At 49.9% G+C, this 25714-nt stretch overlaps 1 protein-coding gene and 1 long non-coding RNA gene across 7 annotated transcripts; one reads left to right on the top strand and one right to left on the bottom strand.

Annotated features, from left to right (window-relative positions):
• Window positions 1–1254: 1254 nt before the first annotated feature.
• Window positions 1255–12633, bottom strand: C9H11orf24 (chromosome 9 C11orf24 homolog). Of its 4 annotated transcripts, none has more exons than XM_019037589.3 (5): window positions 12486–12621; window positions 8694–8891; window positions 3430–3604; window positions 2469–2656; window positions 1255–1505 (listed from the first exon to the last, which is right to left on the bottom strand). In XM_019037589.3, exons 3-5 carry the CDS (start codon window positions 3503–3505, stop codon window positions 1425–1427), a joined length of 345 nt encoding a protein of 114 aa, XP_018893134.1. In that variant the 5' UTR covers window positions 3506–3604; window positions 8694–8891; window positions 12486–12621; the 3' UTR covers window positions 1255–1424. The 4 variants fall into 4 exon arrangements, with proteins under 4 accessions (XP_018893134.1, XP_055210628.1, XP_018893132.1 ...); XM_055354653.2 differs by having other exon boundaries at window positions 12275–12601; XM_019037587.3 differs by having other exon boundaries at window positions 1255–2656; window positions 12275–12633.
• Window positions 12634–12655: 22 nt separating this feature from the next.
• Window positions 12656–25510, top strand: LOC109028681 (uncharacterized). 3 transcript variants are annotated; one of them, XR_002007708.3, is made up of 4 exons: window positions 12656–12806; window positions 20923–21065; window positions 23276–23629; window positions 25128–25510. It is a non-coding gene; the product is annotated as an uncharacterized lncRNA (long non-coding RNA). The 3 variants fall into 3 exon arrangements; XR_010129143.1 differs by having other exon boundaries at window positions 12669–12806; window positions 23283–23629; XR_010129144.1 differs by lacking the exon at window positions 12656–12806 and adding an exon at window positions 18744–20432.
• The last annotated feature ends 204 nt before the right edge of the window (window positions 25511–25714 follow it).

A 25714-nucleotide genomic window follows, 5' to 3' on the forward strand; every position in this document is an offset into this window, starting at 1 on the left:
CATGCCGCCATGTTTAGAGCAGATGCTGCTCTGTCTCTCCCCATTTCCCAGAGGAAGAAGCCGAGCTCCAGAACACTCTATAGCTTGCTCCAGGTCTCAGCAGCTGCAGACCTGGCCTGAGAACATGGCCTTACAAGATGCCCTGGCCACGTGTGGCCCATCAGCTCTTGCTGCCTTGGGCAGGTGAGCAGATGAAGGACCAAAGGCCAAGCTCAGGCTGGGCAGGTGGCAAAGGAACCTAGTTAGACAAACGGCTGGGACTCTAGGACCAGGGCTCAATCCTGACTCTGGGCCTCCAGGAGTGACTTTGCTCTGTGCCTCAGTGGTCCCATCTTCAAAATGGAGATTGTGATGCTGATCTCCTGGGGCTGAGGCAATGCAGCGGGTCACACATGTGCAGCAGGTTACACACACACAGTGGGTTGCACTCACGCAGCAAGTTACACACGCACAGCACATTACACACGCACAGCAGATCACACACACGCAGCGGGTCACGCACAGGTTACACACAGTGGGTTACACTCACACAGCAGGTCATACACAGCGGGTTACACTCACACAGCAGGTCACATTCACACAGCACAGGGACAGGGCAGGCATGTAACAAGCACAGAGCAAGTGCTGGCTGGATGTTCAGGATGGGAGCCTGGAATCCAGGGGAACTGGCCTAAGGAGCAGGCTCCGGGGTCGAATCCCAGGACTGGACCTGGGGTCCTGGGTTACCTGGAGCAAGGGACTTGCACTATTCAGGACTAGCGATAGTGACCCCACCTCATGAGCAGGGCAGGATCAGATTCTGTTCTGCGCAGGTTCAGGCCGAGCTGGCCACACCATGGGGGTGATGTGTTGAATTTAGCTCCTTCACCCCTAAGGCTGCCTCCAGGAGGTTCATTGAACAGGTCAGAAAAAGGATTAAAGATGCTGGCTGTGGCCTCCTCTGGGGCCCAGGAGTCTCCCAGCAAGCACCAGGGCGGGCGTGGGTACCAGGGAGAAACCCAAGTCAGTGGCAACGACACAGTCAACCTCCAGGGTGCGGAGTGATGGTGCACATTCACAGAACAAAACCCTGCCACATGCATGGCAGAAAGCAAGGCTCCCCAAGGAGCAGGATGCACCCACACAATTGTGGCGAGCAGTCAGTACTTTAATTCAGGTCAGGCTCCGACACCTGGGGGGACGGGGTCCCGCCCGCCCCACCCTGAGGTGGAAACCCCAGCTGCTCCTGGGCACAGAATCATTTACAAAAATAAATATGAAAAAAGCAGCAACTCTTTAGTGATCATGGAATTAATCTGACAGCAATTAAATGTGTTTAAGCATCTGGCATATCTCCTAAATTGCACCAAAAGAATTTGGAAGCACTTGGTTTGGTCTCAAAGGCAAAAGGAAAGGACGAGAAAGGGGCCAGGCCCCCGCCCCCCTCACATTTCTGAGTCCGCATACATCCCGTTGATTAAGTAGTCCACCTGGGTGTAGTCCTTCTTCTTGTAGCTCTCATAGGCCTGCAGGGCAAACAAAACCAAGACTGTGATGAAAAGGGTCACCCCGAGTAACAGCACCACCAGGAGGAGAGTTTTGTCTACCACGGCCTGGGTGAGGGGCTCGGTGGTGACCACCATGTACTGGCCTTGGGTGCTGGGCTGGCACGAGTCTGTGGCTGGCATCTTAGTGCCCCCTGAGCTCCTGGGTGTTGGCCCAGTGGAATCAGTACCTGGTGTGGCTTCAGTCTCTCCCTGCTCCGGTGCCTGGGATGTGCCTGGCCCAGCGGCCCTCTGGGTATATGGCGTGGGGCTTGGCTGTGTCGTGGGGGACATGGCCTCCATCTCAGGGATTGGGCTGGTGTGAGGCACTGGCACTGGGCTGGCAGTTGGCTCCCTGGCTTGTGCCTTGGTGGTGGTCACCACTGTGGGGGTGGGGGCGGGCTCTGGGGTTGTGTTTGAGGGCGTGGGTGTGGATTTATTTGTTGTGTTAACCACAGGCTGGTCCACTGACACCTGGCTAATGGGACCTTGTGCTTGGGGACGCGTAGGGGGTGCAGGGCTTGCTGCAGTGTCATTGGGCATGTGCTTGGAAGGACTTGGACGAGTGCTCACGGGGCTGCTTGTGTTTGCTGTGGTCGCTACAGTCTGAGCACGTGTGGCCATTGTGGCCAGGGTTGCTGTTCTTGGCAACGCGCTGCTCTCTGGCACTTGTGCGAGGGCTGTGCTGAGAGATGGATGCCCAGTGGCGGTAGTGGACGGGGTCCGCCCTGCGGAAGTGGACGTGGGCGCGGGGGGTGCAAGTGTCATGGGAGTGCTGGAGGCCGCAGTCATACTGGAGGCTGCAGTCGTGGGAGCACTGGAGGCCACAGTCATACTGGAGGCCGCAGTCGTAATGGAGGCCGCAGTCATACTGGAGGCCACAGTCGTGGGAGCAATGGAGGTCACACCATCAGCTGCACCTCCTGAAGTTGCTGGTTCACTCACATCTGTCCTGCTTGTGTCCTCTGTTGTGACTTCCATAGAGTTGAGGTGGGCTGCTGAAGTCCCTTTGGTCAATGTGACAGGAGAAGCTGCTGCCATGGTTACATCCTCAGATGTTTTATTATCAACTGTTTCCACAGATGCATTCCTCCTGACTAATTCCTTCCACATTTTGTTAGGGACAAAGTTGCCTTAAAGTCAGAAAAAGGAGAAAAAGAGAGACAATCATGTTCAATCCTGCACAGGGGGATTGCTCAGGGATCGGCTTCCACCCAGGCCTGTGGTGCCCCCTCCTCAGCCCAGCCAGAGTCGGGGGAGGTGATGTGCGAACATGCTTCCTCCCCATCTCTCTTCCCACTGTTGGCATGCAGCTCATTGAAAAAGCCCTCGTCAATTTGATTTTAAAACTCCTTTGCCCTGTATGAACCCCCTGCCCATTGAAGGCTTCAGACCTTCACTATTTGATCCAATAACCAAAACATTAGAGTAAAAGTCTCACACAACAGGTGTGATTCACCATTAAAAGCCCACTGAACGCACACCCAGGTTTACAAAGCAGATAAACTGCACAGGTATTCACATCATAAAAGAACGCTTGGCTTTGTGAAAGGATTCACTGCAGGAATTCTTGGAAATCAATGGCACAGAGTGGGAACGCAGTTAAAGATCTGATGTATGAAGGAATCAATTCCCCAGTGAAGATTCAATTTAGAGATGACATCAAATCTTGCAGGCCAGGCGAGCAAACCTTTCAGGGCTCAGCTGCCTGGTCCTGCTGGGGGCTCTTTGCCCACCATGGCCCTGGAGAAGGAAGGTTGGCCTGACAACCCTTCCCTGTGCAGCACCTGGGAGGGCTGGGGTTCCTGACGCGTTGACCTGGGTTTGCAGATGCTGCTTTCAAGGGCTCAGCATGCTTTGTGGCCACCGTGGGCCCATCCAGCAGTCACACAGCTTTCTCACTTACGTGGATCGTTGGATGCCGCATGGCTTTCAGATAAGGACAAGGAGAAAATCCAAATGAGCACAAGAGCTGTCCACATCTTGTGGGTGAGCTGGGAGCAAGGCTGGGCGGTCCCCGAGGCTCCCAGCCAGCCAGCTCCTCTGGCTGCTAATGGTTCCCTCCTGCTTGGCCAAGGGATCTGTGGTCAAGAAAGCACGCTGGTCAGAAGGCGTCTGGCCAGCAACACACAGCCTTGCCTGAGAGCACCTGCTGTGGAGGGCTCTGGCAGGGTCCAAGGTGCAGACTGAGCCAAGTGCTGAGACCAGGGCCTGGTGCCCAGGAAGACCTCAGCCATGGTATAGTAATGATCTGCCCTGTGCTTTGCATCTGATCACTTCTTGATCCGATTTCACTATGAATCTCAACCTGCAAAAGTTCCCATTCTCCCATCCTAGAGTTCAGGTTTAAAGGAGCAGGAGAGAGGGCTAAGACTTGGTTGTGTTCATAGGGTGAAGGCCTTCTCATCACCAAGACTGGTCAAGTCTTCCTCCTCAGCTTCCCCCATGGTCTGCAGAGTACAAATCAAGCCTAATGCACCCCATGTGCACCCTGTGACAGGTGACTGTGCCTTTCACATGGGAGATACTACTTAACCATTCATCCATCAATCCACCCATTCATCCATCCACCCGCCCACCCACCCATCCATCCACCCACTATTCTATCCATCTACTCATCTGTCCATCCATAAGTCCATCCATCCATCCACCCACCCATCCATCCACTTACCCACTTACCCATCTATCCATCCATCCATCCATCCAACCATCCATCCGTCCATCCACCCACCCATCCATCCATCCACCCACTCATCCATCCATCCATCCATCCATCCATCCATCCACCCACCCACCCATCCATCCACCCACCCATCCATCCACCTACTCATCCATCCATCCACCCACTATTCTATCCATCTACTCACCTGTCCATCCATAAGTCCGTCCATCCATCCATCCATCCATCCATCCACCCACCCATCCATCCACCCACTCATCCATCCATCCACCCACCATATCCTATCTATTCATCTGTCCATCCATCCACCCACCCACTCCATCCATCCACCCACTCATCCATCCATCCATCCATCCATCCATCCATCCATCCATCATTCTATCCATCTACTCATCTGTCCATCCATCCATCCATCCATCCATCCATCCACCCACCCATCCATCCACCCACTCTTCCATCCATCCATCCACCCACTATTCTATACATCTACTCATCTGTCCATCCATAAGTTCATTCATCCATCCATCCATCCATCTACCCACCCACCCATCCATCTATCCACTATTCTATTCATCTGTTCATCTGTTCATCTGTCCATCCATCCATCCATCCATCCATCCATCCATCCATCCACTCATCCACTTTTCCACCCATCTACTCATCTGTCCATCCACCCACCCATGCATCCATCCATCCACCCACCCACCCATCCACCCATCCACCCGTCCATCCACCCATCCACCCACCCATCCATCCATCCACCCACCCACCCACCCATCCACCCACCTACTTACCCATCCATCCATCCATCCACCCATCCATCCACCCATCCATCCACCCATCCATCCATCCACCCACCCATCCACCCATCCATCCATCCACCCACCCATCCACCCATCCACCCACCTACTTACCCATCCATCCATCCATCCACCCATCCATCCACCCATCCATCCATCCACCCACCCATCTATCCATCCATCCCCCCACCCACCCACCCATACACTCATCCATCCACCCATCCATCCATCCATCCATCCATCCATCCACCCACCCACCCATACACTCATCCATCCACCCATCCATCCATCCACCCACCCACCCACCCATACACTCATCCATCCATCCATCCACCCACCCACCCACCCATCCATCCACCCACCCATCCTTTCATCCAATATTTACTGAGTGCTTACTCATGTGCCAGGCAGTACACTTAGGACAAAAACGTGAAAAACACACAACCTCTTCAGGGACCTGCAGTCCATGGGAGACACAGAAAAGAGGTCATTGCAGGCTGGCACAAGCATTGTGCAGGGTGTGACTCAGTGCTGGGAAGCAAGGAGGAGACAGTATGCAGGCAGGCCTTGAAGAGTGAGGTAGGGCTGGTCCTCTGGGCAGAAGCCCCAAGGGTGGCTGGGCCCCAGAGGACAGGGTGCCACAGGGGCCCAGAGGACACAGTTCAGCCAGTGGTGGTGTGGTCGGCATGCCAAGTTAGGCTTCCTGGGAAAGCGATGCCTGGGCCGCATTCTGAAAGCTGGGTGGGGGTGGGCAGGCAGGTGGAGAGGGAGCAGCAGATGACAACAGCAGGGTCAGAGGCAAGGAAGAGCGTGGTGAGGCGGGAATTAGTCTGGAGAGCGTGAGGAGGCCCCATGAGCCATGTGGCAGTTTAGATTTCACAGTAGGGGGATGCGAGTCCCTGCGGGGCCTTAGACAAGAACAGGAAGGTGCTTTTAGCAAGAGGGGAGGCAGGGGCAGCCAGTGAGGGGCAGCGATCCAGGCACCTGATACAGAGAGGCTCTCTCAATGAATGAAGGCATGAGTGAATGAGTGACTGACCCACTTCAGAGATTGCAGTGGTCCCCACAGCCGGCCCAAGCAGCTGTAAAGCAAAGCCCTCTCCTTCATTCTAATGCTCCACAGAAGTGATGTGGACGCCTTAACACATGTTTATTTTTTTGAGATGGGTCTCGCTCTGCTGCCCAGGCTGGACTGCAGTGGCATGATCGTACCTCACTACAGTTTTGACCTCCCAGGCTCAAATGATCCTCCCACCTCAGCTGGGATCACAGGCGCATGCCACCACACCTGGCTATTTTTGTGTGTGTGTGTGTGGAGAGAGGATTCTTGCTATATTGCCCAGGGTGGTCTCCAGCTCCTCGGCTGAAGCAATCTTCCCGCCTTGGCCTCCAAAGTATTGGGATTACAGGCATGAGCTACTGTGCCCGGCCCTTAATGTATTATAAAAAAATTATTTGGTTTGGTTTATTTGTTTTGTTAGATAAAATAATGAAAACAGTCACAAGGAAACCAGCACTTAGCAGCCCACAGCAAAGTGTGGCCCCAGCTGCATAGCTGTAGGCGGACTGGGGCTTGGGGGTGCTGGGTGAGCTGCCCATTGGTCACTCAGGGACGAAGGGGCCATTGAATGCATGAGTGGCAGAAGCAGCCTTTTAGCTCTTTCAGCATTCACTGTCATTCCCTTGAGGAAGCTACTGTAATAGGGTCAAGAGACCATGCAAGGGGAGTGGGAGACCAGCAGGACACACAGAGGCCAACAGCACTGCCTGTGTTCCAACCCCAGCTTCCATGCTCACTAACCAAGTGACATGTGCAGCCACAGGACCTCTGAGCCCTGCTGAGCTGCATGGGAGTGACATGGGATCACACGGGCAAGGACCCAGCATGGCGCCTGGCTTAGCCAGCAGCCCACCCGAGAAGCACTTCCAGCTACACAAAAGCAGCCACTGCGCAACAAGAAGCCCCTGGGTGGCTTCCTGCCTCCTGTAATCCATGTGGACTGTTGTCAAGCTGCCCCGAGGCTGGAGAAAGCCTTTAGAGCACACACTCCTCTGGAAGGCTGGTGTGTTCCACGAGACTTCCGGTCTCTTTCCGAGAGTCACTAACTTTTCTCTAGCTTCAAATGGTGCTTTCTCTTCAAAATGGTCTGTAAGGGCTCCTAATGTGTTAGGGGTTTAGAAAAATTACTTGGCCTTACAAACCACAGATCTAGAGTGCAAAAAGCATTCTTTGTTCTGACAGAAAAAAAGTGTGGCGGGGGGGATGGGGAGAGAAGAAACTAACCAATATCACGCAAGGCAGAACTGAAACTGGAAGGTTTCGGGCACAAAGAACTCACAATCCTCCACGGGTCAAGGCAGTGCAGCTGGGCTTTTGATAAATATGAGTATTTAAACGGCTCTCTCTTGGGCCAGTAACATCTACCGAATGTTTTTAAAATGCTACCACCCCTGGTATGTTCCCCAGGCCTGAGCCCGGGATTTGAGGTCCTCTGGGTGAGTTAAAGGTGAGATGATGTGGCAGGGGCTTCTTATGGGTGAAGAGGGTCTCGGCTCCTGAATATACCCCAGCCCCAGGCCTTCTGCTGCCCCCTCACTACAAATCTCTAGGGCAGGTGTCAGCACACTTTCTCTATAGAGGACAGGATGGCAAATATTTGGGATTCTGTGGGCCATTTGGTCTGTGTCTTAGCTACTCCATTCTGCCGCTACGGTACAGAGGCAGCCCTGGAATAGAAGTGAATGGTGGGCATGGTTGTGTCCCAATAAAACTTTATTTATACAAACAGGCAGCAGGTGGGATTCGGCCACAGTTTGCTAGCCCCTGCTTTAGCACTTCAGCCAGCTTCAGGGACCGTGTTCCAGCTACAGCAGGGAGGATCAGACTCAATGTACTGAATGAACCTCCTCCTTCTTGTCCAGTTCCTTGCCTTGGAACAGACAAGGACCTTCTCCTTCCTGAGAGGGGACAGCCTTTCATCATCTTCTGCTAAGAGGCGCCCCTCCACCACCCTGCATGAGTAAGACACAGCCTCCCTGCAGCACAGAGGAGGCTTCTGTGAGTGCCCACGGCATCACCAAGGTCAGGGAGAACCTCTTGAGGTGACTTGCATTTGTGTCACGAAGCCAAAGAGGGTTGCAGGGGATTGTGTGATCCCCATCCTGTTCATGGGCCACCACCCCACTCCACTCAGAAGATAAGGCCTCCTGATCAGATGCAATGACTCATGCATGTAATCCCCGCACTTTGAGAGGCCGAGGTAGGCGGATGGATTGAGCTCACGAGTTAGAGACCAGCCTGGGCAACATGGCAGAACCCCATCTCTACAAAAAATACAGAAATTGGCCAGGCGTGGTGGTATGCATCTGTAGTCCCAGCTACTTGAGAGGCTGAAGTGGGAGGATGGCTTGAACCTGGGAGGCAGAGGTTGCAGTAAGCCAAGATTGCACCTCTGCACTCCAGCCTGGACCACAGAACCAGACATTGTCTCAAACAAACAAACAAAAAAATGGAGGCAGGGCCTCTGACAGTTAAGGGCCACAGACTGGGCCTGGGCCTTCCTTGGTTACTATAAGGCCTGGCTGTCTTTCCTTTTCCCTTGACCCTCTGATGATCTTGCAAAGCTCCCTCTGGGCTCACCGTCCCATCACCCAACAAGCAGGCCCAGCCTGCAGGGCCAGGACACTTACCAGAGGCTGCTGCTAAGGGCATGCTCCCAGCCTGGACCATCTTCCTCCTTGGAGAGCTGTGGGCTTGACACTGTGTCGCTGGGCGAAGTCTGGCTTTGCAGGGGGTGAAAGCCACGTGGTGAGGCACTCCCGGGCCATGCCATCCTTTGTGGCACATATGAGACGAAGGTAGACTCTCCACTCTAGTAACAGACGCATCTAGAGTTTGAAAAAAAGTCCACATTCCTTATGAAAGGCATGAAGGAAAATTCCAGTGAGGAGGGAGGCACAAAAAGAGCAGAATTCAATAGATCATTCATTCCACTGGGAAAATGACAACATGGATCAAAGCTTTCAATGTCAAAACTTTCAATGCAGGCTGGGTGCGGTGGCTCACGCCTGTAATCCCAACACTTTGGGAGGCCGAGGCTAGTGGATCACGAGGTCAGCAGTTCGAGACCAGCCTGACCAACATGGTGAAACCCCATCTCCACTAAAAATACAAAAAAATTAGCTGGGCGTGGTGGTGGGCACCTGTAATCCCAGTGACTTGGGAGGCTGAGGCAGGAGAATCGCTTGAAACTAGAAGGTGGAGGTTGCAGTGAGCCGAGATTGAGCCACTGCACTCTAGCCTGGGCAATAAGAGCAAAACTGCGTCTCAAAAAAACAAAACAAAAAACAACAACGACTTCCAATGCAGCAACTTCTACTGCAGTTTAAGGAAGCACTCAGACAGAGGTCCAAAGATGATCTACAAAGATATTTTTCACAGCATTATTTAGAAAGAGTAAAAAACTGGAATAGTTCTGTCAAGTATGGCCCCATTCATATATAAAATACTATGGCAACTGTTAAAAATACACAACTCTCTACTTATTGACATGGGAAGATATATAGCATGCATCAGTAAATGAACACGGCAGGTTACACAGCAACGTGTGGACCATGATCCTATTTTTGTTAAAAGAGACATTTATTCAAGGGTCTGGAAAGATTTGCACTAGAATGTTAATGAATATCCCTGGGGAATGGATTCACCTGTGATTTTCATTCTCTACTTCATATCTTTCCTTGTTTTTTTTTTTTAACAAGCATGTATCACTTTTGGAAAACATTTCTGAAAGGCTCCAAGGAAAGAAAACAGCGTATTTTCTTCAAGTACTTCAAGCCACTAAGCAGAAAGGCACAAAGTTATCCCACCTGATACAGTTTCACATGCTGATTTCCATAATTTAGAGAGACTACACAATCTATATACCAGGAGAGACATTTTCCTAGGAGCCAACCAAAACTTCAGAGGAATCCAGGAGCAAAGCCATAATGCAAAGATGTGAACCGGCACAAATGCTTCTCTCATTGATGAATATTTAACGCGTACTCAGGAGATTACAAAAACAGCTCGTCACCTCTTATCATGGGAAGGTTATCAGTAGGTGGTGATATCAAGGACCACCATGGGCCTGCTCCCAACACAGATGCCCACGTGTGCACACACAGCCACACATACATGCACTTAGTCACACACGCTTGTGTGCGCACAGCTGCACATATGTCCATCTGCACATGCACACATGCCACCACACATGTGCACTCACACAGGCACACACATACACATGCAAAATCACACACACAAAGGTGAGGGCACACACACGGAGCAGGTCCACAAGGCTATATCAGGACACTCCACGGGTTTCTCAGGAAACTTCTGCTGGATGCCATCACCACTTATTCCCTCCCAGCCGGTGGGGCTGGTGGTCACTCCCACAGAAACAGGAATTGGCCACTGTGTAGTCAAGAACAGGCCTTCGTTGTCCTATGACTTCATCCCTCTGCTATGGTCCTGCCTCCACTTTCCAACAGAATATTCTAAATGTCAAGATCCCATGCGGGAACCTGTGGTCATCTATGTAAGTTGACTCATGATGGACAAACCATTAACAACATTTAAAATAACTGTTTCCCCTGCAAAGGCTTCAAGCCAAAATTAGGATGTGGGTCTCGGGACCCCACCCAGTTATTCTCATTATTATGTGGTACAGGGAGACTGGGTAGATCAGGGTCTCAGACCATAATAGATGGGGAAAAAGAGACCCCAGGGGCAGGAGGGGAATGAGCGAGAGAGAATTAAGTTTATATTAAGTTGGAGACCAGGGCAGATGGAAAGACGGAAGGTTAGGCTGGCACTGGGAGCTCCCTTCTTCAGGGGTCAGCTCCCCATAGGATCTGCAAGGAAGGTGCAACAGGATACTCCCTTGAGCCAGGTGACACTCCATGACAAAGGCACCCCCAACTATGCCCCTGGGTGTCAACCTCCCTATCCTTTTCTGGTTCATGACCTCGAGATGCCTCCCAAGGCATCTTGTCTGAATTCTTGTGTTCTGAACCTTGGCTTGTTATATGTGGGGCACTTTATGCAAGTTACACAAAACTGGACTCCAGGCGTGGTGCTGCATGCCTGTAATCCCAGACACTCAGGAGGCTGAGGTGGGAGGATTACAAGCCCAGAAGTTTGAGTTCAGCCTGGGCAACATAGTGAGACCCCATCTCTTAAAAAAAAAAAAAGGGAAAGAAATGACTTCTTTTTTTCTGGCATAGAGAGGTTCCAAAGACCAATCCTGAAGCTTGGTAAAGGACTACAGCTGGTACCCCCACATTCTATCAGGCTATTAAGACTCACTCAGCAGCAACATGGCCAGGCCCCCACACCAAGTTAGGCAAGCTACAGATACCAAGGAGTAGGAACTGCAAAAACAAATACAGGGCAAACTGCAGGTACCTAATCCTGACACGTCACCTGGCTGAACTTTGGTAGCAGAAGCCCAAGGAACACAGACTTATGGCTTTGTGTATATAGACATTGTCCTGTAGTCCAAAGGATGTGACTCTGTGGCAGACGGGAACCTGGAACACTGGACATTTATTATATTACATTAACTACCTTGCTTGCTTCCAGGTTTCTGTAAGTTTTGGTATCACAGCTAAATGCTAGGGCCTAGTTTTTGCTAAGAACGTGGGTAGCTCTGACATTCCTTTGTCCATTAGGCAGATCCACTGTATAAATGGAAAAATTTGTATTTTAAAGATTTTCCTAGCTGATTTTATTGAAATGTTAGAGATTTTCCTGGGGCGAGGGACAGCTGCAAGTTGTTACAGTCAGATTTCTAAGCACGATGATTATTTCTGGTGGCAAACCATGCGTGTGGAGGCCGATTCCTCCTATCAGCCTAACGATTAAGTCAACATGCTAAGCAGCCACACGGGGGCTACTAAGTGACTCGCACGGGGGAAGCAGGCAGGGAGACAGATGGGCAGGGGAGGGAATCTGGGGCAATGCACAACCTCCACCCAGGTAGAGAGAGGGTCTGGGGGATAGGTCTGTGTCACTCAAGTAAGAGCGACACTTCTTGGGGTCCAGTCCCGTCCTGGGCTTGCCCAGGAAAGACCCCAGGACAAATTCGGCCCCCTTCCAGAGTGTCCCCATTCTGCTCCCAAAATGGGACAAGCCGGCCTCTTCTTCAGTCTGGGCCCCCTTCGGCCCTCCTCCCTCCTCCTGCCTCTTGGGCCCCCAGCCATGCTCGGCCCCCAGTTGACTCCTTCAGTACCTGCATTGCTCAGCGTCTTGCACTCTGTGCGTGCCCCATCCGCCGCTCCTCCTGTCCCGTTCCTCCTGCCTCTCTCAGCCCCACTCACTCTCCCATTGCCCCTCGTGCCCCTATCCAACCCTCCTCCTGCCCCCCCACCTCTGTCTCTCAGTCCCAAGCCGGTCAGGGAGCCCTGACAGCAGCTACCCGGACGGCAGTGCGAGCCCCTTACCCGGGCGCAGCAGGCCCCCGGCGGCCTGGTGGCCCTCGGACAGTAGGAAGGAGCCTGAGGCCCGGCGCAGGGACGTGGCCGGCAGCGCAACCCAGGCAGCTCCGGGAAGCGCGCCCTGCCCGGACCCCGCCCAAACGCCGGAAATGACGTCACGGAGGGAGGGGCGGGCCTGCTGGCCGGGGCGAAGAGGGGCTGCGGCGGGGCCTGTGGAGAACGCAGGCGAGCCGGAAGTGGGGGGGGTTGTCTGCTCTCAGGCCCCGCCTCCCCGGGGCCGGCTCGGGCCACGTCTCGCGCGCTGCCAGAAGGAGATATTTTGAGCAGGTCTGTGGCGGAAGTGGGTGTTCCCGGGTCTCGGCTGCCCAGCTGTGCCCGCTGCCGTCTTGGGGTCCCGGGGTGCGCGGGTTGGGCTGGGTGAGCTCAGAGGCACCTTGTCGGCAGCCGAGCCTGAAGAGGCGACCTCGAAACGCCTCGTGAGACCTTTCGCGGGCACACGCCCTTCGCGTTCCTCCGCTTCCTCCCACGTTTCTTCAGCCCCTGGCGGGGCGCTGGGGTGCCCGGTAGTTAAGGGTGGGGTGGCAGCGAGCATTTCTGTGCACCCGCAGCGTGCCACGCCCGTGCTAAGCACTTTGCCTATAGAGCCAGTGGCTTAATTCTGCAATAGCACGGTGAAGAACTTCGCCCCATTTTACAGACGTGGAAACAGGCTCATCAAGTGCTCTGTAATTGTAAAACCTGGGATAACAAAGGAGCAAAACGCAGTGTAGAGGCAAGTGTGTGGGACTTGACTTTTGTTAGAAATAGGCTTTGCAGGCCAGGCGCGGTGGCTCTTGCCTGTAATCCTAGCACTTTGGGAGGCCGAGACGGGCGGATTATCTGAGCTCAGGAGTTCGAGACCAGCCTGGGCAACATGGTGAAACCCCGTGTCTACTAAAATAGAAAAAATTAGCCGGGCGTGGTGGCGTGCGCCTGTAGTCCCAGCTACTCGGGAGGCTGAGGCAGGAGAATTGCTTGAACGTGGGAGGCGGAGGTTGAAGTGAGCAGAGATCGTGCCACTGCACTCCAGCCTGGGCGACAGAGCGAGACTGTCTCCAAAAAAAAAAAAAAAAGATAGAAAGAAATAGACTTTGCAAGTTAGTAGTTCTGTGACTGAATCCCAGTCTGTATAAGACCCTCAGGCATCCCCCGGTCCAAACCAAAACCTGTCTGCGAAGGATGATTTCACAGGAGCAAACCAAGACTTTATTTCCAGTTTTATAACCTGCCTTGGGGTCTTCGGCTAGGAAGCTAAGAGACACAGAAAGCTGAGATTGGGCAAAGAGAGGATCTACCATCCACTCCGAGCTCTGGGAGCACCTGAAATGCGATTTGATGTCACCACCACCATCCCCAGTTCAACCACAGTTCATGTGTGGAATTTAACCTGCAAAGATGGGTTTGCTGAGACCCAACGCCAGTTGGATCATGTGAAGACCAGATCCTTTCACTATGTATTTGCTTTAATTTTTTCAACTAGTTCGGATCTAACATGAAGTACGGTATTGAGGCTCACTCCAGAAGTGAAAATATACAATCGGCAGGCAGATTTTAGTTCTTTGCCTGCCCTTTTCAAAAATCAATGACTGGGGTGGGTGCGGTGGCTCACCCCTGTAATCCCAACATTTTGGGAGGCCAAGGCGGGCGGATCACCTGAGGTCAGGAGTTTGAGACCAGCCTGACCAATATGGTGAAACCCGTCTCTACTAAAAATATAAAAATTAGCCAGGCGTGGTGGCGTGTGCCTGTAGTCCCAGCTACTCGGGAGTCTGAGACAGGAGAATTGCTTGAACCTGGGAGGGGGAGGCTTCAGTGAGCCGAGATCTCACCACTGCACTCCAGCCTGGGCGACAGAGCGAGACTCCTTCTAAAAAAAAAAAAAAAAAAAAAAAAGCCAATGACTGTGACTCTGTTTTCATTTCCTCTTTGACAACATAGGGACAATTTTTACTGCTGGGGCTGAAATTACAAACATAAGACACAGCCTCTCTAGAGCAGCTGGGCAGCTAGACCTCCATCTGCTTGCTTTTTTTTTTTTTTTTGACACGGAGTCTTGCTCTGTCGCCCAGGCTGGAGTGCAGTGGCGCCATCTCGGCTCACTGCAAGCCCCGCCTCATGGGTTCACGCCGTTCTTCTGCCTCAGCCTCCCGAGTAGCTGGGACTACAGGCGCCCGCCACCACGCCCAGCTAATTTTTTTGTATTTTTAGTAGAGACGGGGTTTCACCACGTTAGCCAGGATGGTCTTGATCTCCTGACCTAGTGATCCGCCCGCCTCGGACTCCCAAAGTGTTGGGATTACAGGCGTGAGCCACCGGCGCCCAGCCTATCTGCTTTCTTAAATTTCTATTGGAACAGAGTCATGCCTCTTCATTAGGTATTGTCTGTGGCTGCTTTTTTGATAAAAGGGTACAGTCGACTAGTTGTAGAGACTATATGGCTCACAAGTCCTAAAATATTTACTCTCTGGCCCTTTACAGAATGTATTTGCTGATCTCCAGTCTGGAGTGTTACTGATGGGTTTCTGACACAGAAATATCTGGCTGAGATGGTCCAACATACCGGGAAACTCATTCTCTCCTATGAGAAAGTCATGTTCTCTGATAGCATCTTTGGTCACCTGAAACCTAGTGTCCATTGAAGGCACAGCTCTGGGAACTGCAAAACTGTTCTGTGGAGTGTTATGGAGAGTAAAGCCAGGCAGACCAGCTGCTTCTGAGGGCTGTGGATAAAATAGAGAATGATACACTTACATCCTCTACCTTTTGTTTCCAGGCACAGATCATTTCAGGTGCCTTCTGTGCAGAAATAGCTGAATAAACTTGGAGCTTGGTCCTCTTTGTTGTTGAATTTACAATGTTATTTGAATGTAAGACCTTGTAGATACGACATTTGAAAGTTAGGGCTCTGGAATGGCACTGCCTGGCTTCAGATCCTTCATTTTTTTTGCTAAATGACAACAGACAAGAGGCTTAGGCTCTGTACCTCCGTTTCATCATAGTCAATTCTGGTACTTGCAGTAGTTATGTTGAATAAAGTCACCCAGTACACGGACTTAGCAAATACTGCTCCTTGGAAACCACAGCTCCTAGGGAAGATACAGGGTTAGGTTCCTGTGAGCCTCTGATCACAACATTTTTATCAACAGATCAATATACATAACTTTGTTTTTGTGTGTGTGTTTCTATTTAAAGATACTTTATTTAGGCCAGACACAGTGGCTCATGCCTATAATCCCAGCACTTCGGGAGGCCGAGGCGGATGGATCACCTGAGGTCAGGAGTTCAAGACCAGCCTGGCCAACATGGTGGAACCCTATCTCCACTAAAATCACAAAAATTAGGCAGGTGTGGTGGCCCATGCCTATAGTCCCAGCTACTGGGGAGGCTGAGGCAGGAGAATCACTTGAACCCGGGAGGTGGAGGCTACGGTGAGCCAAGATCACGCCATTGTACTCCAGCCTGGGCAACAGAGCGAGACTCCATCTCAAACAAAACAAAACAGAAACAAACAAAAAGAAGCCTTATTTAATGTCTATTATTGACTCATTAATTAACATTGAAAATGAGGTGGGAATAATACAGGGTGGTCACAGGAGAATTAAATTCCAGGCAGCAGTTTTACATAACTAGAGACTATCGTCTGCTAAGACCCTGAAAAACCAAGGTATGAACCAAGCTGGCTAAGACCAACTGGACCCAACATGGTGCTGGGCTTGACCCAGGCTTCCCCTAGGACCTCATTATGTGCTCATTAACATACTAAACACACAACCACCAGTACCATGACAGTTTCAGGAGCACTCAGATTTGGCGCATAAATGGGTGACACCACCGCTCCAAATCTCTACCTTTTCCCAGGAATTTTCATGGATATTCCACCTCTTGGTTGAAGAAACCCATAAAGGTAGAAACCCCAAACCATTGCTCGACTCTCTCTTGAGTAGGCCTGCATTCCTCTTTCTTGAGTATGTAATTTTCACCTTGTAATAAGTCTTTGTACTTTCACTATTTTCTGACTTATCCTTGAATTCCTTTTCGTAATGACGTCAAGAGCCCGGGGTCAAGGTCCCACCTGCGTTTGGGCACCTCCCCAGCCCACTGGTATCAAACCCACAGACAACGGCATATAACTCATGCCTGAATGAAGTACATCTAACATGTATTTTCTCCCTAAGACAGACCTTTTGCACTGAGGAACACTAGATAACACTTCAACCCTACGTGTGGGGGCCATTTAAAAATGCAAAACCGCCACCCAAAAAAAAGCAAAAAATTACAAAAATGTGGCGCTAAACAGACCAAGAAAAGGACAGTTGTTGGCAGTAGGTGAGCAGAAATGAGGGCAGAGAGAGAGTGCTTGCTGGGTCTCAGCCAGGGACTCCAACACGCGGCGATTCAGATTTTCCCCACTCCAGGCACATGGCATGTACAGGCTCATGGCCTCAGAAACGCTGCAAGTATTGATTTGTGGGGGGGCGGGGGGGAGGTTACACATAAATTTTTTACCTACTAAGTGAATTTGCAAATGTGGAATCTATGAATCATGAGAATCAACTGTATGCTAAAACAGAGGAGTAATAGGACCTGCCTCATCAGATGGTTATGGGAATTCAATGATATATGAGTGCATGTAAATTGCTTATAATGGGGCATTACACAGAGAGGACTGAGTATTAGCCACTTTTTTGTGTGTGTTTTTTTGTTTGTTTTTGTTTTGTTTTTGAGATGGAGTCTCGTCCTGTCGCCCAGGCTGGTGTGCAGTGGCGCGATCTTGGCTCACTGCAACCTCCGCCACCTTGAGTTCAAGCGATTCTCTTGCCTCAGCCTCCCTAGTAGCTGGGATTACAGGCGTGTGCTACCACACCCAGCTAATTTTTGTATTTTTAGTAGAGACAGGGTTTCGCCATGTTGGCCAAGCTGGTCTCAAACTCCTGACCTCAGGTGATCTGCCTGCCTTGGCCTCCCAAAGTGCTGGGATTACAGGCGTGAGCCACCGCCCCTGGGCCCGCTGTTACTATTATTGATTACAAAAGAGCAGGACTCTGGTATTTGGAAGAGGATTCTCTAGAGTTTGGAACAACTTGAAGTCCCTGAGTCCCAAACCATTCTGAACCCCTCCACGGTGCTGCCTTCGTCACACCAGGCAGAAGCCCTTCCCTTGTCACCGGAAACTCCCTCTGGAAGGAGCTGTTCTCTGTCATTAAAGGGAGTTCCCTTTCAGGAGGAAGCCAATACTCCCCTTCATGCTCCACCCTTTATTGTCATTATTTGAAAATAGAAGGTTTATTTTTATGTTCTGAACACAAAACTAAGAATATTACAATTATGAGAATTTTGAGAATAAAAGTGAATAATTGATGAGGATAGGAGTAAAATTAAATATGCATTATTGGTCTGAGCCTCCTGACATGTCTCTTATAATGTTCAGAAGTATTAATTTGGTTTTCGGGTATTCACCATGGATGGCCAGGGGAAAATTCGTAAGGATTATGAAACCAGGCTACTACGGACTTACTCTGAGTTTTTTTATTTCAATTTTTTTAAAGCATGTTAATTTCAATAAATTGTTACTTAATTTAGTTCACATGTATTTCATATGGTTTAAAGAGTTTTTATTGAGGATTAGTATATGTCCAGAAAAGTGCACATAAACGTTTACAGCTTGATGAATTTTCACAAACAACCCCCCCTGTGGAATGAACACTCAGTAACAGTGGCACCAGCGTACTGGGGGCTCCCTTCAACCCCCCTTCCAGGCCCAAAATGAAAATGCCAAGTATCTGTGAAGACTCAGAGCAACCTGAACTCCCATAGAGTTGCTGGTGGGAATGGAAAATGGTACAACCACTTTGGAAAACAGTTTGGCAGTTAAACATACACATACGTGACCCAGCAGTCCCACTCGTAGGTATTTAGGGAAATGAAAACATACATCCACACAAATATCTGTAGGAAGTGTTTATAGCAGCTGTATTTGTAATTGCCAAAACTGGTAAAGGAAAAGCTTGTTCTACTCACAACACGTCTGACATCCATGTGTAGGTTTTCTTTTCTTTTTTTTTCAAGACAGGATCTTTCTCTTATCACCCAGGCTGGACTGTGGTGGCACAATTATGGCTCATTGCAGCCTTGATCTCCAAGGCTCACACCATCCTCCAACCTCAGCCTCCCAAGTAGCTGGGATTATGGGTGTGCACTATCCTCAGGTAATTTTTTTTTTTTAATTTTTGTTAGAGACGGGGGTGTCACTACATTGCCCATGCTGGTCTCGAACTCCCGGCCTTAAGCAATCTTCCCTCCTCGGCCTCCCAAAGTGCTAGGATTACAGGTGTGGGCCACTGTGCCCAGCCCAACATGTGGGTTTTCCACACCAAGCAATTCTCTGCAGACGCCAACTGGATATCCTACAATTTAATTCGATTTTGACACTAACTCTGTGGAGTTAGCACAGACCCCATAGGTTAAGAGCTCAGTCCCAGAAGACTGCCCCTGCTTCAGGCATCAATCCCAAGTAGTGGGTCCCCAGGTTACCACACTGGCTACAAATCAGAGGGGCACACGAGCTCCTCCTTAGTTTTGTCATTTGCTAGAGCTCACAGAGCTCAGGGAAACACCTTACTTCCAGTTGCCGATTTATTATAAAGGATACAAATGAACAGCAGCTGAAGGGAAGCATAGGGCAAGGTCTGGAAGGGTCCCAAACGCAAGAGCTTTTGTTCCCGTGGAGCTGGGGGTGCACCACGCTCCTGGCACATGTATGTGTTCATGAACCACAAAGTTCTCTGTACCCTGGCCTTTAGAATTTTTTTTTTTTTTTTCAAGATGGAGTTTTGCTGTTCTTGCCCAGGCTGGAGTGCAATGGCGTGTTCTCAGCTCACCGCAACCTCCACCTCCCAGGTTCAAGTGATCCTCCTGCCTCAGCCTCCCGAGTAGCTGGGATTACAGGCATATGCCACCATACTTGGCTAATTTTTGTATTTTTAGTAGAGACGGGGTTTCTCCATGTTGGTCAGGCTGGTCTCAAACTCCCCACCTCAGGTGATTCACCCACCTTGGCCTCCCAAAGTGCTGGGATTACGGGCATGAGCCACTTCGCCTGGCCCAGGCCTTTAGACTTTTATGGAGGTTTTATTATATCGGTGTGATCGATTAAGTAATTGGCCATTGGTCGTTAGCTCAATCGCAGCCTCTCTTCTCTCCAAAGAAGTGGGAAGGTGGAGTGGGGCTGAAAGTTCCAATCTTGTAATCATGCCTTGGTCTTTGTGGTGACCAGACCCCTCCTAAGCTATACAGGGGTCCCCAGCCACGCCAGTTGTCTCATTAGCATAGAAAAAGACACCATGATCACTTGTGAGACTCCAAGAGCTTTAGAAGCTGTGTGCCAGGAACAGGGGCAGAGACCACTTATATATTTCTTTTTATGTCACAACTGGAAACACCCAAATGCCAATCAATGGGTGAATGAATGGATATACAAATTGCGGTACACCTTTAAAATGGACACTACCCAGCCATAAAAAGTCACGAATTACCGGCCAGGCACAGTGGCTCACGCCTGTAATCCCAGCACTTTGGGAGGCCGAGGCAGATGGATCACATGAGGTCAGGAGTTTGAGACAAGCCTGGCAAATATAGTGAAAAACTGTCTCTACTAAAAGTACAAAAATTAGCCAGGCATGGTGGTACGTACCTGTAGTCCCAGCTGCTCGGGAGGATGACTTAGGAGAATCGCTTGAACCTGGGAGGCGGGGGTTGCAGTGAGCCGAGATGGTGCCACTGCACTCCAGCCTGGGCAACAGAACGAGACTCTGTCTCAAAAAAAAGTTACCAGTTACCGATATATGCAACACCACCGATGAATCTCAAAAGCCATTATGCTAAGAGAAAGAGACCAGCTGTAAGAGATGACATACAGTAGGATTCCATTTATATGACATTCATGAAAACAAAAAAGTATAGAGACAGAAAACAGTAGCTGCCAGGGATGGGAGTGGGAAGACAGGAAATGACTTAGCGTTGCCAGAGAAAATACAGGTAGCCCAGGTAAACTTACTAAATCTGGCAACCCTAGATTGTCTACAGAGGGGGATAAAGGAGGTTTTGGGGATGATGGAAATATTCTATATTTTGATTGTGGTGATGGTTACTTGCCTATGTACATTTGTCATGGAGTCATGGAGATGTAAATTTTACTACATCTAAATTATACCTCAATAAATGTAGCTAAAAACAAAACAGCTGTAAAGAAAGGTAAAAGTCAAAAATGGAAAAATGGATTATGGATTATGACGATAGTTAATGTGTGTGTGTGCGTGCACACGTAGAATTGAACACTTAAAATAGGTGCATTTTATTCTATGTGAATTATACCCCCAATAAAGTTGATTCTTTTTTTTTTTTTGAGGTGGAATTTTGCTCTTGTGGCCCAGGCTGGAGTGCAGTGGTGCGATCTTGGCTCACTGCAACCTCTGCCTCCCAGGTTCAAGCACTTCTCCTGCCTCAGCCTCCCAAGTCGCTGGGATTACAGGTGCCTGCCAGCATGCCCAGGTAAATTTTTTTTTTTTTTTTTGAGACGGAGTCTCTCTCTGTCACCCAGGCTGGAGTGCGGTGGCATGATCTTGGCTCACTGCAAGCTCTGCCTCCCGGGTTCACGTCATTCTCCTGCCTCAGCCTCCCGAGTAGCTGGGGCTACAGGCGCCTGCCAACATGCCCGGCTAATTTTTTGTATTTTTAGTAGAGATGGGGTTTCACTGTGTTAGCCAGGATGGTCTCGATCTCCTGACCTCATGATCCACCCATCTTGGCCTCCCAAAGTGCTGGGATTACAGGCGTGAGGCGTGAGCCACCACACCTGGCCATGCCCAGGTAATTTTTTGTATTTTTAGTAGAGACAGGGTTTCGCCATGTTGGCCAGGCTGGTCTCGAACTCCTGACCTCAGCTGATCCACTCGCTTCGGCCTCCCAAAGTGCTGGGATTACAGGTGTGAGCCTCCAGGCCTGGCCAAAGTTAATTCTTTAGAAAGCAATATTAAAAATAAAGAAGGTTGGCCAGGCGCGGTGGCTCACACCTGTAATCCCAGCACTTTGGGAGGTCAAGGTGGGGGCATCACGAGGTCAGGCGATCGAGACCATCCTGGCCAACATGGTGAGACCCCATCTCTACTAAAAATACAAAAATTAGCTGGGCCTGGTGGCATGCACCTGTAGTCCCTGCTACTTCGGAGGCTGAGGCAGGAGAATCGCTTGAACCCAGGAGGCAGATGTTGCAGTGAGCCAAGATCGCGCCTCTGCATTCCATCCTGGCGACAGAGCGAGACTCTGTCTCAAAAAAAAAAAAAAAAAAAAAAAAGAAAAGAAATAAAGAGGGTCACTTTATGATAAATGATAAAAAATTCAACTCACCAGGAAGACGTAACAATTCTAAATATTCTAAATCAGAATGTACCAATAACAAGACCTCAAAACTCATTTTGTATTCTTTTGGAACTTGAGAAAATAATTCTAGCATTCATCTGTAACACTAAATGGTCAAAAATAGCAAAGAAGTTAGCATGCCTTTATTTCTCAAAATGGCTACAAAATATTTATTACTTTTATAATAGAAAAAGAGTGTTTTTGTTTTGTTTTTTGTTTTTTAAGACAGAGTCTTGCTCTGTTGCCCAGGCTGGAGTCCAGTGGCACAATCTCGGCTCACCACAACCTCCACCTCCCTGATCGAAGCAATTCTCCTGCCTCAGCCTCCCGAGTAGCTGGGACTACAGGCGTGTGCCACCACGCCTGGCTAATTTTTTGCAATTTTAGTAGAGATAGGGTTTCATCATGTTAGCCAGGCTGGTCTCGAACTCCTGACCTCATGATCTGCCCTCCTTGGCCTCCCAAAGTGCTAGGATTACAGGCGTGAGCCCCCGCGCCCTGCTGAAAAAGAGTGTTTTAAAATAGAAAACTGTTTTTTAGGAGAAATGCTCTTTAGCAACAACAACAACAACAAAAAACCCAACTTAATCCCAATACACATTTTAAAGTAGTATATAGCATGCAATAGCTGAGGTATAAACCTTCCTATCCATTCCTTATTAAATTATTGCCAGAAGTTCAAGTCACTCCACTCAAAAGGACTTCAAATAAGTGGGAAAATCATTCTTTGAGAAGAAGGTATATGATTTGATATTGTTTTGCCTAGAGAAGAAAAAGACAAACCCATTAGAGTGTTGCAGAACCTGAATGGTTTTTCAAGAATTATGTTGATCAACTTTCTGTGTAGAGTAGCAAATAAACAAGTGTCACCGATTTGAACAATAGTGTATTTGGGAAATAGAGAAAGGGCTGCTTCCTGTCCTTTGAGATCTTCACAGCAACCACAAACCCTATCTTGTCATCTGTGTTCCGGCATGCCCAGGCACATTTGACCAATTCTAAACGCTAAATGTTACTCCAGCACCCGAGTGTAACCTGTCACGAGGTGAGTCACAGTGAATCCTAACCAGGACCCCAGTGGGAAATGCTGCCTCCCCTTTAGATTTCTGATTTCACTTCAGTTTCCCGGTAGCACTTATGGTGTCATTGATCACCCCTCCTCACCCCCCATCTCTTTCACAATTTTGTCTTCCGTGGGTCACGTATGTTTTGGAGATGTCTGACTTTCCCAAGAGCTGATGTTGAATTTCCACCCAGTGTTTCCAGGACGGCAGCCTGTGTGAAGTGCTAGGGAAAGGCTTTTCATGCCTTGAAAAATACACCCAAGTATTTCTCTTCCTGAGTTTCAAGGAGACTCTGCATTCAAAAGACCACTCCCGGGCACTGCCTTCTACCAACTTCCCCATCCAACTCTGATTGCATCGGACCACTGTCTTCCCTCCACGCCTCCAGCCCTGAGGTTGTCAACGGGGTGCTCCAGCCTCCATGTGCACCCTGTGACTTCCTTCATCCTAGTCCTGCTGACCCTCGTGGCTTCTCCTGCTCCAAGGCCAAGCTCGGAACCCTGTCATCATCCCCGGGGACAGGCCCCATCTTAGAGAGAATCCACCCAGCTCCCCGCTCCTGAGCCATCTTCCAGCTATCCCGCCTCGAGACTCCCACCGCACCTGCTCCTGGGCTGCAGCTGCACCCAACAAGTAAGTCATTCTCTTGCCAATAGAGTGTCTTCCACGTCCTTGTCCTTCCCACACTCCCCTTGGCAGCCCCACCCCGCTGGATGAATCCAGCTGCCCACCTTTATGCCTGCCCCTGGGTGGGTGCTGAGGGAGACCCGTGGCTTTTTCCCGCAACCAGGCCTTCTGTGCTGCCAGAAACCCCATGCTCACCTGGCATGGCGCTCACACCCAGCCCCCTCCATCATTTTCGAACCCACCTCATTCTCTTTCAGCAGGTCTTGCCTCTTTCTTCAAAGAGAAAATAGCAGCCCTGTCATGGGAGCTCCCTTAACTCCCTTCCTCCCTGCCTGCACCAGGCCTGAAGAAACACATGTCCATCCTTTTCTCCTCCCTTCCAGTAGCATTGGAAGAGGTGTTCTCACCAGTGAAATATCTTCTCACCTGAGATGTGGGTTCTATCCCCCACAATCTCCTGGGGAACTTTATCCCACTGATTAACTACTGCCTCTCCGGGACGTCCCACCTGTCTCTACTGGAATCTTACCTTTTTTTTTTTTTTTTTGAGATGGAGTCTTGCTCTGTTGCCCAGGCTGGAGTGTAGTGGTGCGATCTCGGCTCGCTGCAAGCTCTCCCTCCCAAGTTCACGTTATTCTGCCTCAGCCTCCTGAGTAGCTGGGACCACAGGCGCCTGCCACCACACCTGGCTAATTTTTTTTGTATTTTTAGTAGAGATGGGGTTTCACCATGTTAGCCAGGATGGTCTCGATCTCCTGACCTCATGATCCACCCGCCTTGGCCTCCCAAAGTGCTGGGATTACAGGTGTGAGCCACCGCGCCCGGCCTGGCATCTTCCCTTTAACAGTGACACATGGCAGGGCACAGTGGCTCAGCCTGTAATCCCAGCACTTTGGGAGGCCTAGGCAGGGGGATTGCTTGGACCCAGGAGTTCAAGACCAGCCTAGGCAACAAAGGGGGACCATTTTTCTCTAAAAAATCTAAAAAATTAGCCAGGTGAGGTGGCATGCCTCTGTAGTCCCAGCTACTTGGGAGGCTGAGGTGAGTGGAGTACTTGAGCCCAGGAGTTTAAGATTGCAGTGAGCTATGATCATGCCACTGCACTCCAGCCTGGGCAACAGAGCAAAACCTCGACTCAGAAAAGAAAGGAAAAAAGAAGAAAAGAGAAATAGAGCTTTTCCAGCTCTCTGAAAGCTGTGTGTTGCTTGTTCCTTGCACACATCCCTTTTCTCCTTCCCTGTGGGTAACAAACTCTTGGTTTTTGTGAGCACCATCTCCTTGCTTTTTGTTACAGTTTGACACCTTTGCATGCATTCCTAGTCAGACTTGTTTCATTTTGAGCAGCGTATGAATGAATCGTGCTGCATGCATCCTTCTGTGCCTGGCTTCCCATGCTCTTCATCATGCTTTGGTTGTTATATGTAGCTGTAACTTGTTTATATTTATTGCTGTTTGGCACGTCATTATGTGAATGAGCACAATTTGTTTATCTGTTTCCCTGTAGGTCAACATGTGGATTGCTTCTAGAATTTGGATATTATGAACACTGCTGTGCTGAACATTCTTGTACACTTATATGGTTTGGCTGTGTCCCCACCCAAATCTCATCTTGAATTGTAGCTCCCATAATTCCTATGTGTCGTGGGAGGGACCCAATGGGAGGTAATTGAATCACAGGGGCGGGTCTTTCCCCTGCTGTCCTTGTGATAGTGAATAAGTCTCATGAGATCTGATGGTTTTATACATGGGAGTTCCCCTGCACAAGCCCTCTTGTCTGCCGCCATGTAAGATGTGCCTTTGCTTCTCCTCTGCCTTCCACCATGATTGTGAGGACTCCCCAACCATGTGGAACTGTGAGTCCATTAAACCTCTTTCCTTTGTAAATTACCCAGTCTTGGGTCTGTCTTTATTAGCCGCATGAGAACATACCAATTTATACACGTCTTCTGGAACCCATTTCTTTCTGGTAGGTACTAGGAGTGACACTGTCAGGCTGTAGGATATAAGATGCTTCAACCTTATAAGATAATGCCAACGGAGTGTATGAACGCCCCATTATGCTACATCTACCCTATTCTTGGTATTATCAGA

This window comes from Gorilla gorilla, chromosome 9 (genome assembly GCF_029281585.2).
Source record: "Gorilla gorilla gorilla isolate KB3781 chromosome 9, NHGRI_mGorGor1-v2.1_pri, whole genome shotgun sequence".
NCBI lineage: Eukaryota > Metazoa > Chordata > Mammalia > Primates > Hominidae > Gorilla > Gorilla gorilla.

Bases quoted from the DNA above. Each gene is read 5' to 3' on its own strand.
- C9H11orf24 (XM_019037587.3), bottom strand. From the start codon at position 3,505: ATGTGGACAGCTCTTGTGCTCATTTGGATTTTCTCCTTGTCCTTATCT. The intron at 2,657-3,429 runs GTAAGTGAGAAA...TCTGACTTTAAG, and splicing joins TGCGGCATCCAACGATCCAC to GCAACTTTGTCCCTAACAAA.